This window comes from Mesocricetus auratus, unplaced genomic scaffold (genome assembly GCF_017639785.1).
Source record: "Mesocricetus auratus isolate SY011 unplaced genomic scaffold, BCM_Maur_2.0 Super-Scaffold_100008, whole genome shotgun sequence".
NCBI lineage: Eukaryota > Metazoa > Chordata > Mammalia > Rodentia > Cricetidae > Mesocricetus > Mesocricetus auratus.
The window spans coordinates 58,087,948-58,103,150 of record NW_024429192.1 but is presented as its reverse complement, the minus strand read 5'-3'; the positions used below and the strand labels follow the sequence as shown (position 1 = coordinate 58,103,150).

At 42.8% G+C, this 15,203-nt stretch overlaps 2 protein-coding genes across 9 annotated transcripts in view; one reads left to right on the top strand and one right to left on the bottom strand.

Moving 5' to 3' along the window:
- Rubcn (rubicon autophagy regulator) overlaps window positions 1-15,203 on the bottom strand; it is a 60,037-nt gene that overhangs the window by 36,651 nt on the left and 8,183 nt on the right. For 3 of the 6 annotated variants that reach the window (XM_040750900.1, XM_040750899.1, XM_040750902.1), the window contains exons 1-2: window positions 12,975-13,233; window positions 2,528-2,681 (exon numbers count right to left, since the gene is read on the bottom strand). In XM_040750900.1, the coding sequence (XP_040606834.1) occupies window positions 2,528-2,681; window positions 12,975-13,039 (219 nt within the window). In that variant the 5' untranslated portion in view covers window positions 13,040-13,233. Of the gene's footprint in view, window positions 1-2,527; window positions 2,682-12,974; window positions 13,235-15,203 lie in introns of those variants that run through there. The other 3 variants (XM_040750897.1, XM_040750901.1, XM_040750903.1) reach the window with 2 other exon arrangements.
- The window catches only part of Fyttd1 (forty-two-three domain containing 1), a 49,517-nt gene continuing 39,712 nt past the window's right edge, over window positions 5,399-15,203 (top strand). The window contains exon 1 of one of the 3 annotated variants that reach the window (XM_040750907.1): window positions 5,399-5,420. In XM_040750907.1, coding sequence (XP_040606841.1) covers window positions 5,414-5,420 — 7 coding nt within the window. In that variant the 5' untranslated portion in view covers window positions 5,399-5,413. Of the gene's footprint in view, window positions 5,421-11,780; window positions 11,941-14,563; window positions 14,616-15,203 lie in introns of those variants that run through there. The other 2 variants (XM_040750906.1, XM_040750905.1) reach the window with 2 other exon arrangements.

The window sequence follows — 15,203 nt, the reverse complement described above, 5'->3', positions numbered from 1 at the left end:
AGGGAGATGAAAATGGTAAGTCAGTGGTGGATATGCTCAAGATACACTGTGTACATGTAAAAACTATCAAAGAATAGGTAAAATACATGCTAAAATGGTAAGTCAGTGGTGGATTTGCTCAAGATACACTGTGTACATGTAAAAACTATCAAAGAGTAGATAAAATACATGCTAAAAAACTAAAACAAGGGGGTTGGAGAGATGGCTTAGTGGTTAAGAGTACTGGCTGACTGCTCTCCCATGGGACCCAGGTTCAATTCCCAGCACCCACATGATATCTCACAACTGTCTGTAACTCAAGGATCCAACACCCTCACACAGATATACGTACAGGCAAAACACCAATAAAATAAAAATAAATTTAAAAACTAAGCTAAAAATTTTAAATTACAAAAACAACAACAAAAATATGAAAGAAAACAGCAAAGTGAGAGGTGCTGCCATCTCCCAGCTTCTGTGTGCACTGCACATACATGGTGCCCAGACATGCATGCAGGCAAAGCACCCATACACATAAAAATATAAATAAATCTCTAAAAACTACCATTCAGAAACATCAAGCAGTTGTCTACAAAGTAATCTCAAAGTATATTATGAAACTTTTAAATTATTTCTCAGATGTGTCCTGGGATGCTTCTAAAGAGGAAATCCAAGTGAACCAATCATATCAAACTGATACTCATGCCATCTTCCTGTTTTCACTAGGCCTTCTACACCTGCAAAAGCTTTCTAATTATTTCAAGAAAGAATCCTCACTACAATTCTTTTACCCTGTTACTAATTTAAAGTAACAACAGAAGTTTAAATTTAAGGAACTCCAGACTCAGAGAAAGAAAGGGTGGTTTTGCATCAAACAAGAAACATTAATTACAGGAAACTCATCAAGCCTAGGTGTCAATCTCCACAGCACACACTGGTCTCTGGATCAAAGCCTTCCAAGTACAGAATAACTGACCACATGGAGTTTCAGCTTCTTACTCAGTAGAAACATTTCCTGGATAAAAGAGACTGAACATGTTTGCATTGGCTCACTCTTCCTTTATTCCATATTTGGGGGTGGGGCTTGGAGAGAAAGCATGGTTTTTCTATTTACTGACTAACAGAGTGAGTAGGTGAGTGACTTCACTGCTGGGACCCTGCGTATACAGCGACTGCTTTACCACCACTGGGCTTTAGCCCAGATCAAAAGCACAGTGCTAAAATAAGACTGAAATTAAGGGGGAGGAAAATCTTCCTGAGTGTGATTGATGATGAAAATGGTCTTCTAGGGGCTGTCTCGGTGGTTAAGAGCACTGATTATTCTTCCAGAGGACCTGGGTTTAATCCCAGCATCCACATGTCTGTTTACAAGCATCTGTAACTCTAGTTCATCTGATGCTCTCCTCTGGTCTTTCAGGACACCAGGCATACATGCAGCACACAAACATACATCTAGACAAAACACCCATAAACATAAAAATAAACAAATAAAAATTTTAAAATAATCACTTTAACAAAAGTAAAAAAAAAATCTGGGCGGTGGTAGTGCATGCCTTTAATCCCTGGACTTGGGAGGCAGAGGCAGGTGGATATCTGTGAGTCCACCACCAGCCTGGTCTACAGAGTGAACTCTAGGACAGCCAGGGCCACACAGAGAAACCTTGACCCGAAAAACAAACAAAACTGAAAGTCTTCTAAGACACCTAAGTTTGAGGCCCTAGAATCTAGAGAAGGACTGTGACCATTACCTTTTATGGCAAAAGGGACTTTTCAGATGTGATTAATTTAGTAATCTTGAGATGGAGAGGTCATCCAGGTGGGGCCCATGTTATTACAAGGGTTCTTTAGGAGGAAGGAGGGGGAGGGGGAGAAGGGGAGAGGGAGAGAGACAGAGAGAGAGAGAGAGAGAGAGAGAGAGAGAGAGAGAGAGAGAGAGAGAGAGAGAGAGAGAGCGCTCATAGAAAGAAGAGGTGATATAAAAGCAGAAATAAATTTCACTATGCTACTGGTTTGTAAGAAGTGGGGCCACCAGTCAAAGAACTCAGACACACAGAAAGCTGAAAAAGATGAGAGAAGAAACGATTAACACTTCCTAGAAGAATGTAACACAGCAGACACCCTGGTTTGAGCCCAATGAAACTTATTTGAGAATTCTGACCTCAGGAAAGGAAAGATATAAATCTCTAACTGGTCAGTAAATTCATCTTTGTTACAGAATCAACAGGAAACAAACTGACCTAACCTCTTACCCATGTGCTGCTCAACCCAGCTGATTATTCCTTCCTCTGACATCTATGGCATATCAGGCACTAAGTGAGATGTTCTGGACGGGAGAGGGTAGAAGAGAGGGAGAGCGGGAGAGAGGAAGGGGGAGAGAGGGAGAGAGGGAGGGGGAGAGAGGTAGATGCAAGCACACACACAGCCTCAATTCTGGACTCAAGAACTCACACAAACCAGTGGGCTTCATTTTTTCTCTGCCAACTAACCTAATGCAACTGCTTTCCAAGTGATTCCGCAGATTAGGTGGGGGAAAATGAATTCTACATACCTGGTCATGGATGAGCCCATGATACAGAATGCTCTGCATGTCCCTGCATAGCCGCTCCAGGCCACCATACTTGGACCAGACATTGGGGCAGTTGGCTGACACCAAACCCTCCACAGTAGTCTTCAAATTACCCAGCAACTGCCAATGCTCTCTCCTGGAATTATACCAATGGTTAGTTAAGTTTGCTGGACCTGAGCCTCACCACACATGTCAAAAAAAAAAAAAAAAGTCTCCTGCCCTATACCCTGGCATTCTCTCTTCTATTAAATTCAACAAAATTCCACTCTGGGAGTAATATAGTTATACTCAAACCCTCACACTTACATAGCATTTGTGATTTTAGGAGTGCAACCCATTAAGATCCATTTCTGAGCTGGGCAGTGGCAGCACATGCCTTTGATCCCAGCATCTGAGAAGCAGAGGCTGATCTCTGAGTCACAGGTTAGCCTGGTCTACAGAGTTTCAGGACACCTGGGGCTACACAGAGAAAATCTGTCTTGAAAAACAATAAAACAAAATAAAATATCTATTTCTGAATAATGATAATACGTAGACAAAAGATAAGAACACTCACCCACAATCGGAAATCTTTTTTAAAATTTTATTTTCATGTATATGTATGTTTTCCCTATATGTATGTCTGTGACCATGCCACACCTGGTAATGGTGAAGGCTAGAAGAGGTCACTGAATTCCACAAGACTGGAGTTATAGATGGTTGTGAACTGCCATGTTGGTGCTGGGAATCAAACCCAGGTCCACCAGAAGAGTAGGAGGTGCTCCTTACCACTGACCCATCTCTCCAGCCCCAAATCAGAAATCTGTTATTATATAACCCACCCCTCCCTGCTTCTTCACTGTATTCCCAAGCACTAAGTGGACCACAGTAAAGGGCAGAGGGTGCTTCAAACACATGCACACAAATACCATCGGTAAGAACACAAACTATGCCAGGCAGTGGTGGCGCACACCTTTAATCCCAGCACTCGGGAGGCAGACGCAGGAGGATTTCTGTGAGTTCTAGACCAGCCTGGTCTACAAGAGCTAGTTCTAGGACAACCTCCAAAGTCACAGAGAAACCCTGTCTGGAAAAAAAAAACATACCCAAAGTAAAATAAAAATAAAGAAAAAAGAAACCCAGTCTCAAAAAAAACAAAGAACACAAACTACTTGCAATTTTTTTCTTTGAGACAGAGTCTCACGTATTCTAGGCTTCCCTTGATCTCACTTTAATTCATGATCTTCCTGTCACCCCCTTCCAAGTGCTGACATTATAGTTGTGTACTACCAGTTCTGAGTTTATGCAGTACTAGGGATCAAACTCCGAGCTCTCTTATGCTAGCCAAACACTCTGTCTACCAACTGAGCTGCATCCCCAGGCCAACCAGGAATTTTTTCCCTCTGTGATTTTTTAAGTGAACATTAAAATTAAAAAGGTTTTACGTTTGCATTCAAGTCACTTTGAGACACATCCTCAAACCAGTCAGCTGTCACCTCGTTCTCCTAGACTATTTGATGTATTTCACTGGAAAAGTCAGAAAACTGCTGCCCCAATCATCTTCCAGGTTCCTCCTAATGCCCAGCATTTTCTCTCCACAGCTTTTAATGAGTAAAAACTCAAAACCCAGCATTTTCTCTCCACAGCTTTCAATGAGTAAAAACTCAAAACCCAGCATTTTCTCTCCACAGCTTTTGGCCAGTAAAAACTCAAAACCAAGTGCAACTGAATGCAGGACCTGGATGTCCTGATCAAACTGGACAGGAAAGCATAAGGAGATGATGCGTCACACTTGGCCTCTCAGGCCCGCAACTGTTACACTGCATACATTAGCTTCCTTTCCATTATCAGACTACCAATCTTTTCCTCTTTTCATGGTGATCACAGGAAATAGTAAAGATTTCTTCAGGAAACTTCATCATAACTATTTTATATCATGTAAACACCAGCAGAGGATGGATCCTGAATTATAATCCTTTCTACTAACACAAAACTAATCTTGTGCATTTTCTGAGCAATTTTAGAAAAGTGGATGAGTAAAGGCAGACAAGTAAAATCTATAGACAAAATGAGTGGTAGGAATAGGGTAGGAGAATCATCCATAAAGGGAGGGTCAGGCGGATTGGACTTTTGCTCTGAAGGCCTTGTGAATAAGACCTTGTTTGAACTGGGAGACATTCAGGTTTTTTTTTCCTTATTAAACATTTGAATCACTAGCTGGACATGGTGGTTCATACCCATAATCCCAGCACTCAGGAAGTTTCAATAGGAGGGCTGCCATAAACCAAGGCCAGCCTGTATTACAAAGAGAGTTACAGGCCAGCATGCGCAACAGAGTGACACTGTCTCAAAAACAAAAATCTCGAGTCACCAGACTTCTCTTGTATATCTATACCAGTCCTAAAATGCCCACAGAACTAAAGTAACCACTTAAAATGCCATTTATTCTATATTATGAGAGACAACCATTCCAGAGGCTGACTGACTACCAACTGTTGCTCACTGTCTGCACCACTATGCTTCAGCAGGGCAAATCAGCCTCTGGTCTATTTTGACAGTTTCAGTTTTCACATTCCAACAAACTACAATCAAGCCTTACAGGCCCTAACAGCCAGTGTGGCTTGGCAAGGGGCTGCATACCTGTGTTCTGATTCATTTTAGGGCAATGCCACATTAACTTCTTAAAGACTATCACCGAGGTAGACATCATTCTTTCCTCCCAAAATTCTACAAAGAACACGGAAGTCCTAGAACCTCTGAGCACTCAGGTCTACCAATAACGTCCTCTGGACAAAGTTAAAGAACCTTCCTCCCCGACAACCAAGTGTCCCTGAGATACCAAAGCAACAAAGAAAGGTGGCTCTCCTCCTGCAGCGTCCCAAGCACTCCATGCTTGGTAGGTACTCATTTGGAAGAATGACAAACCTGTAAAGTTTGTATTTACATAGTTGATTATGCCTTTCAGTATTGTCTATCTTAATAATGGAAATATTTTCAGAGAGTTGAGATATTAAATTAACTTGAAGTTAATCCATTCATGCCTGAAACTTAGATGTAAGTAAAGAGAACACCATGGAGAATCAAGTATCCCCCCACCGTGTGTGTGTGTGTGTGTGTGTGTGTGTGTGTGTGTGTGTGTGTGTACAGGTACACATGGAGGCTAGAGGTCCTCAGCTGTTGTTCTTTAGGGATCATACACCTTGTTTTTTGAAATAAGATCTCTCACTGGATCTGAGGCCTGATGCTTTGGTTAGGCTGGCTGATGCTTTGGTTAGTCCCAGGGAACTGCTTGTCTCAGTATCCCAGAGCTGGGATTACAAATACATGCTACCACATCTGGTTTTGTTGTTTGCTTGCTTGTTTTTAATGTGGGAAGTTACTCTAGCATATCCCTTTCACAGGATGTTATTTATCAAGGATGGGTATCATACTGAGATTACAATTAGAGGTCAGGTTGTACCAAGTCAAGCAATGATTTGATCCCTAAAATGGAAGGTGGGACATGATATCCACAAGATACAACACCAGAAAAGAATTACATTTTGGCTGGGCAGTGGTGGCACACGCCTTTAATTCCAGCACTACGGAGGCAGAGGCAGGAGGATCTCTGTGAGTTCGAGGCCAGCCTGGTCTATAGAGCGAGTTCCAGGGCAGTCAGAGCTACACAGAGAAACCCTGTCTCAAAAAACAACAACAACAAAAAGTAATTAAATTTTTCTCCAAAGCTATGATAGCATGATAGAGAAAGATAACTGATCTCAATGTAAAAATACTGGAAAAAAAAACACAAAAACCAAACACGTTACTTTGGTGACAAGAGGGGACTACACAGGAGAGGAGTTGTCAGGCCTTTTCTAAGATTAGCACAGGGGCTGGGAAGATGGCTCAGTGGTTAAGAGCACTTGCAGAGGACTGGACTCAGTTCCCATCACTCACATGGTGGCTCACAACTGTCTGTGACTCCAATTCTAGGGATCTAACACCCTCTTCTATAGACTCTGAGGGTGCACACATAGACATGTCAGTAAACACTCATATACATAAAATAAAAATAAACAGAATTTTTAAAAAGCAGAAATAATCTGAACCAAGTTAGCAAACAAGAGCTGGAAAATACCATAAAGGATTTTTAAATGCTCAAATGTCAAAAGGTGTCTTGAGTTGAAATTCTTACTCAGCAAGTCTCTGGGACTTTTCTAGAAAAAAACTGGTTCCTCCTCTAGGTACAAAAAAACATAAAATAAAAGATAAAGAATTATTAATAACAATAAGGTAGCAAAGACTCCCAAAGAATTTAATATTTCCTCATACCTGGCTATATAATTTGTTTTTAATTACATGGTATTTAACTTTTAGATGTTGTAATTAAATATTTATACTGCTCCTTAAATAAAATGCTTATAGAAAAATATACTGGCTCTATTGTACAGTCTCTCAACTCTGAGGCCTAGCCATTGGTCAACCCTGTTCTTTTAATGGCAATATCTTGATAACTAAGAAGAAATAAGTATTATCTATAGACAGCTTTATAACATATTTATTTAACAAATGCCTCACTAGTCATACCAAACTTGAATAATACTGAAATTATTGAATCAATGATAAGCAGATTTGACAGAAGGCAGGAGAATTCCTTACACTAGGAACTATACCCATGGCTGACATACAAGCTCCTCAGTATGGAGTCCACACATTCACCATTATGGTCTACTTAGAATACCCTACATCACACATATGCCAACCTCACTGACTTCTGTGATTTTATTCACCAGATCTTCCCACTAAGAGTTATCTCTTCTCTTATCACCTTATTGAGGGATTCAGGTTCAGCTCTAACTCAGCTTCTTCTCAAATTATGTGCTTCACTATGATTTCTTTATTAGGATCCCCATATCCCATGCTAGCAATAGGTCATTTTCCCTCAAAATAAATAAAAATTTCTATCTTAATTACCACCGGTGGTGAGTGCCAATCATGTTGTCAAAGCAGGTTCTATAATCAACCAGACAAGTTGATGAAACATTTGTAGGAAATAATTTTAAAAGAGAAGGGTGAAGTGGGTAATAGTGGCACACACCTTTAAATCCCAGCACTTGAGAGGCAGAGGACAGTGGATCTCTGAGTTTGGGGCCAGCCTGGTCTACAGAACAAGTTGCACCACAGTCATCACTACAACAGAGAAGCTCTTGTTGTGGAATATTAGTTAAAGATGTATTATATTCTTTTTTGCTGTGGATTATTTGTTTAATGATGCAAAAATGTGTTGCATTCTTTTATGTTGCATTTGTTTACCTCTGTGAAGCTATGTTACTTTGCCTGCCTAAAATGCCTGATAGTCTAATAAAGAGCTGACTGGCCAATAGCTAGGCAGGAGAGGGATAGACATGGCTGCCAGGCAGAGAGAATAAATAGGAGAAAAAGAGAAGGGGGAGTAGCGGCAAAGGGAAAAGGAGAGAGGAGGGCACCAGGGGCCAGCCACCCAAACACACAGCCACAGAGTAACAAGGAAAGAAAGGTATATAGAATAGAGAAAGGCAAAAGCCCAGAAACAAAAGGTAGATGGGATAATTTAAGTTAAGAAAAGCTGGTTAGAAACAAGCCAAGCTAAGGCTGGGCATTTATAAATAAGAATAAGTCTCCATGTATTTACTTGGTAGCTGGATGGTGAGCCCCCCAAAATAATAATAATTTAAAAACCATAAACCCTGCCTTTTACAACCAAAATAAATGAATGAAGTTAACTAAAAGAGAAGGGGGGCAAAGATGAGGAAGGAGAGAAAGAGAAAATCCATCTTGTAGAAGAACTAATAAATGGTCATAAACAGAAACAGCTGTAGGGTAAAGGCTTTTGTGGAGGACTTCAGGCATAGCACCTGCAGTCAGCTGACAACCCTCCCCTCCTGCACTCTGACAAAAGCAATTTCCTAAAAGCTTCAAGGGTATCTGCAGGCCAGGGAGTAGGGAAGGGGGAGGAGTGGGAGGTGTCTGACACAAACAACTGAACTACATCATGTAGATGCTCAAGCTCACGTGATCACCTGCTTTACCATGCAGTCAATCCTTGGAAAAGCATGGAGGGGGAAAATGATGATAAGTGAGAATGAATGGAGAAAAAGAGAAGGTTGTGATGGAAAGGTGGAGAGGAACAGGTCAGGAGTGCCTTCTAAAGAGCATCATTTACAGGATGACTAAGCTTTTCAGGCAAGGAGTGCACAGGAGCAAGGATGAGAAGGCTAAAAAAGACCAGCTGATGGAGAGTTAGGAACCTGTGACTAGGAGCGTCAGAGGACTAAAACTCAAACTGAGTACTAGAGTAAGGGGTTTGGACTGTGTTCTACATATTACAACTTGATATCCATCATAAGAACTATTTTCATGAAAGTATATTACATACTGTGAGCATATTACCCGCACACCCCACTACATCCCCCTCCCCGTTTCATCCCTCCCACTGCCCCCAGATAGTTTCACTTCTACTTTCATGTTGTCAGTGTATTTATGACCTTATGTGTCTATAAAGGATAAGGATGAGAGAAAAACAAGAAGCAATGGGATACTTAGCCTTCTGAGACTGACTTTATATGACTATCCTCAGTAGCATCCATTTTCCTACCAACAGAATAACTTCACCCCTCACTATGCCTGAAGAAAGTCCATCGTATATACATACTACAAGGGGAAGAAATCACTGAACATCCCTGGACAAACACTGTAGTAACTCTGTTTCTGAAAAATTAAGTAAGTAACAGCATGGAGACCTGGACGGGGAGACTATATCTAGAGAGTTGCTAGAACAATCTCCACCGTGAGACTGTATCCGCAAATGGCCATCTGTACCTGCACCTACCTGGAATTCATGGCCTGTTGAAAACAGAACTACTTTCCAGAAAGGACCATCTTCATCACTTATTTTGGTCAGTGAAGTTCTACGAAGGCTTCTTCCTACCGGAGGATCCATCATTTAAGGCCAAAATGGTCCAGGGCCAAGTGAGCAGTGTGCTCTACATCCTGACTGTGAGAGCATGCCTCTCGGCCCCAGCATGTCTGCTTTTGCTGGAGCTGCTGGGCAGCATCCTTTCTCTTACTGCTGTTGAGACTGCCAGGTTTGGAGTTGCTAAGGTTTCCCTGTGGGAAGTCTCCTTGAGAAGAAAAGCAAGGAACCAAGACCCAGCTTAGAGACAGGGCAAACACCTGACTTTCAGCACTAAGGTTTGGCTATGCCTAAGAGCAATACTTTGCCCTGGAATTTTTTTTAAGAACTATACACTTTTATATCTGGAAATGTAAACAAAAAAGAATTGAAGGCAATATCAAGGAATACTTCACAGAAACTAGTGCCTGCTTAGATAAGGGACACAGGGAAGAGTAAAGCATCCAATTACTATGAGGTTCTGCTACAAACTAGGGCTGAGGACAAAGAAGGGAAGACTTTGATCCATGAATGTTCAGACTTATAAAATAGAACTTACTACTTAATTCTGACCCTATGTGGCCACTGTACCAGGAACACTGAGCACTGGATAAGACAAGAGTTCCTTGCTCTCAGGTAGACTGCATAGCTTAATGAAGTTGAGGGTGACAAAGCAATGAAGGAAGGACTGTTGTTTTAGCTGACAGTTTCAGGAGACAACTCCCAAACAAGTGGAATTTAAGAAAACTCTAGGGGGAAGATAAATGTCATTCTTAAGCACAGTGGTACTCTGCTATCAGATTGTTAACTACGTGGGAAACAATAGAGGATCTATTATGTAAGCCATTCGTAGGGTGCTGTTAAGAGCCAGGTAACACCCCAATCTCCCATGTGCTTAGCTTAGCTAGAGGAGCCATGGAAATAGGAAGAAACAATTGCAGCGGTGTGAATAATAACCTGTGGACAACGTATCTAGCGTATGGAAACTGGAGACTGGATAAAGTAAACAGCCCTCTGGACTTGAGTACATTCCAGGGTTCTGTGAGGAGCCTGAGCTCATTACTTTGTTGATTTTTACCATCGCCCAGCAGGGAAGAAGTGCCTCACTCAGGCAGGGCTCAGTAAGATGGCCAAGCTAGGATTCTACTGTAGCTTTGGATATAAGAAATGAGAAGTCTGAAATTTCACTGTGAGGCTCTGGCTTGGTTGACTGAGTGGAAAATGCTATTAACTGAGATAAAAAAAAAATAAGAGAGAGAGAGAGAAGCTCTTGGTGGATTTAAATTATGCATACTTCACTATCAAGTGCTCTCATTGGAAAAGTGTATATCCTTCCTTCATGCTTAAAAACTGCTGCGGCCTGCCTCATCAAGAAGACTCTCTGAACTGTGTGTTGTAGTGACCGTGAAAAGGTAATGTTTGCAGTAGCCCAGCCACAATGCCTCAATTCTCACACATAAGGCATGCATTTACCAGTGTCTATCTGGAAATAAGGAGGTCATCCGTGCCATGAAGCTTCAGTGAAAACACATTCTGAACTAGTCAGCCACCAACAGAGAGAGTAGCCTTACAACAACGGTTTGAGTGAGTGACTGTGTGTGTGGGGCGGGAGGGGATTCCACTGCTGAAACTGTTTAAACTAACATACTCTAGTTAAAAAGCAAGTGTCAATGTGGTAATTGACAGAAAAAAATATACCTGCAAAGGAGTTGCCCCACCCACCTAAATGGCAGGCACATAACTGGGTGTGAGTCTCGGTTTTACCTGAGATCCACGCATAACCACGGCAAATTACTTATCCTGTCTGTGTTTCTGCTCCCTCATCTGGGAAGTGATAATATTGTAGCAGGTACCTCACACATTGTCCAGGCACTAAATGAGTTAATAATCAGAATGCTGTCAAGACCATATCTGGCATGTAACAAGTAAGTAATGGGTAACCGACTAACACGGCTCCAGCTAAACGGGGAAGAAAACCCAAACTCAAAATATCTGACCCAGACTGCGCCATGTGAAACAGCACAGGAAAATTAAAATAGCCCTAAAGTTTTTACATACAAACACTTCACAGACACATCTGGAGGAAGACCACATAGCCAAATATACAAAAGCAGAAATGAAAATGTTGAAAAGGGAAGTAAAACATTCAGTTTCATTTAGTATACATCATTCAAAGACCTCAGGCAAAAAGTCCAAGTTCAACCACTTTGTACTCAAGAAAGTACATCATAGTAGGGATACATATACATATATATATATATATATATATATCTTCACCCCAGCAGTTTCCTATCTCCCCTGAGAATATTTACTTTGCTTCTAGTCTTTGGACTTCACCTGCTCTGGCGATCTTCACGTATCTGAATCTATTTCTAAGCATCAAGAAAGACTCCCTTCTGCCATATTTCTGTTGTGTTTCTGTTCCTGTATCCTCTTAGGAGGTTAAGCCCTGCCTCTGTTGTTCCTGTGATGCTGGGGATGGAACCCAGGGCTGTCTGCATGCTAGGTAAGTGCTCTACCATGAATTACACTCTCAAGCCTAAAACCAGTTGTTATGAAGCAAATCCTAAGTAGGAGACACATCTCTACAAAGTCCAAATGATAATAGAGCTAAAGTAGCTTTTTAATCCTAATTGGGGCTGGCAAAAGGGCTCTGTGGGTAAAGGTGTTTGCCGTCAAGCCTGACAACCTGATTCTAGTCTCAGAATCTACATGATGGATGGAAGACAGTCTCCTCCAAGTTGTCCTCTAACCTCCACACATGCACGCACACCCACATGGATAAATAGGAAATTGTTTAAATTAAAAAAGAAAAGAAAATCTTAGATGCCCCTATTTCTAGAAGCTAAGGCTTCCTGACAATAGTTCCACATAAACTTGTACTTGCTTTTAGTTTGCATTGTGGGGAAGAAGCAAAGGAGTTGAAGATGAAAAGGAAATGACAGCGGTCCCTTTAGAGCAGTGGGATCTCATTGACAAAGGACACAATTTCTGTCCCTTCAGCAAGCCCACACCCAGTGCAATCAGTGGCTTTTCACACACAGGCCCTCTTCTTCTCCTCGCCCACATTCATCCCTTTCTAACCTTGCTGGGCCAATCATAATCCTAAACCTTAGCTCCCAGAAATTCTTACATCACCTTGGGGTGTCACCACAAGTTTTAAGGCAGGGCACCAACCTTGTGCCCTGCTCTTATCTATACAGTCTGGCCTATAAAATCTCACTACAACACCTCAGTCCTTTCTCGCAGACTCTCAATACCCCCCTCTCCTCCAGCAGTCCTGGGTCCTAGCTTCACTGTCTTCTATTCCAGACCTTCAACGAGCCATACCCACCCTCGCTCACGGTCCCCAAACTCTCCTCTCTGGTCCTTATACACGCCCTGCCAGTCCCTCCTCTTGGAAATTCTTCCCAAACAAGTCACTCGCAGTAGTCGTTCTCAGGTCTGTCGTGCCCGCGCTGTGTGTCATCCCAGCCCTGCCAAGTCTCCCGGTGCTCGCGCACACCCAGCAGCCCCGAATGCCAGCCGCTCCCAGCCCACCTGCTCTCCTCAGGCAGGCGCTCCCGGCCGCCGCCAAGATCCATTCCCGCGCCCTCCGGACGCATCCGGGACTGCAAGGCCGTCTCCGGGCTGAAGGGAGGTTCCCGGCCGCTATGGACGCCAGGGCGCCCGGGGCACCCTCAGGACAGGGGAGGCACCGGGGTCGGTGGGCTCGGAACCATGCGCTACACCCTGGCGGCGTCAGCGCCAAGGACTGCTGCCTCAGCTGCCGTTCTACTCCTGCCACCCCCACTTCCGGCTCCAAGGACTACAATTCCCAACAAGCCCTTCGAAGACTGGCCACTCCCGGCATGCACTGCCTTACCCAATCCCAGGCTGAAGCTAACCAGGACACCCAGACTCCAGCCGCGTGCCAGGCTACTTTACTTTACTCAGGTCGGGTACCTGGATTGAAAACTCCAGCTAATGACGGTCAGGAAGCCGAGGGTGCACTACTGTCACACTTTACTCTGGAAATCGGACCCTGTCGGAGGTTAAGATAGACAATACACCTGATATAATCCAAATTCGATTAACTTCACCTCAGTCCATCCTGATTTAACACCTGTTGGTGTTGGAGACTCAAGCATTTAAATGAAGAGATCACAAACAGAACAGCAAAAGAACAGTAGAAAGGATAGGCTTCGTGGGGCGGTCTCCTGCAGGAGTCATGTCACAGTACAGGTTACTACTTCGTTTTTAACTATCCTTTTATGTGTATGTGTGTGCATCGTGTGCATGTAGGTGCCCGCGAAGGCTCCGGGACAGGTACCCGAACCGGGAACCGGATCCTCTGCAAGAAGGCGTAGTTCTCAACCGTTGAGCCAATTCTCCACCCCGTTTTGGATTAGCAGCACAGGCCGACTTTGAATTCAGGATCCCCAGCTTCCTGAGAGCTAATATCATAAGCATACACCATCAAAACCAGGCACAGCAGTTTCTAGGATATGACTTAACAAGGGGGTAAAAGAAGGGGTGGGAAAGATACACTAAACAGCTCTGACAGATACTAAGAAAATAGGCTGCTTTGAAAACTGCTGCTTCTTAGTAACCAAAGTAAGGGGAAGGCAAGATGGTTCAGCAAGTAAAGATGCTTGCTACAAAGTCTGACTACTAGATCCCCATGGTGGAAGGTGGTAAGTTGGAATCTTAGCCATAAAACAGTGAGCTTTATCAGAGATGTACAAATGAGGAACTATGGTCAAATCTGCTTACAAAGCTAAACTTGATGACGTGATAAGGGGATGGAGTAGGTATCACATTAGAGGTAAGAGGAAAGTGGACAGAGGGGATTAGAAATCCTGGAATGACCCTTGGTGGCGCACAACTTTAATCCCAGCACTCGGGAGGCAGAGGCAGGCAGATCTCTGTGAGTTCGAAACCAAGCCTGGTCTGCAGAGCGAGTTCCAGGACAGCCTCCAAAACAATAAATACAGAGAAACCCTGTCTGGGAAAAAAAAAAAAAGAAATCCTGTAATGAGTCAGTGGGTTGGTGGCAAAGAGTGAAATGAGCCAGTTGCAAGAAATGAGAGAATGGCAGAAATTCTGAACTGGAAAGTTTCAGCCTTTTTCCAAGAAGGGACTCTCATCTCAGCTGTGACTGAATGTTGACAAATGGACAATGGGACCTCAGGTTGCCAGGTACTGGAGTTTTGTTTTGTTTTTGTTTTTTCCAAAACAAGCTAGGATCTGTCCTTTAAGGTATAATTAACTACATTTCTAAATGATGGCAGACTACTGTTCAGACCAAGGAAAACTTGTCTCTAGGCTGAAGGTGAACCTTTGCTTGCTAATTTACAAGCCCAGACCTAAGCTAGAGCAGGGGCTAGAAGAATAAGGAGGTTAAGATTACAATATTAAGGTAAGAGAATGAGCATTATTTTGTGAAGGGTCTGATAAAGCTCGTGAGGATAGAGAAGAGAGCATGGGCAATGCCATTAAAACTAAGGACTGATAAAGATAACACAGCTTCCAAGGCTTCTCTCATCTGGGCTGGAGATGTAGCTCAGCTGGAAGACTGTTGCATGATATTTGATCACACTGTAACCCCAAGATTGTGTTATTTACTGGAAAAACCTGCTTCTGTTTGTGTTGTGGCTTAGCCCTAGCACACCGATTTAATCCAAAAGCTTTCTGCTTGACTGTTGTAAACAGGATTAAATAAAGTCAGCCACAAGTCAAGAGGCAGAGCCAGCAACCAGTTGACAGGAAGTGAACATAGAATTGTTA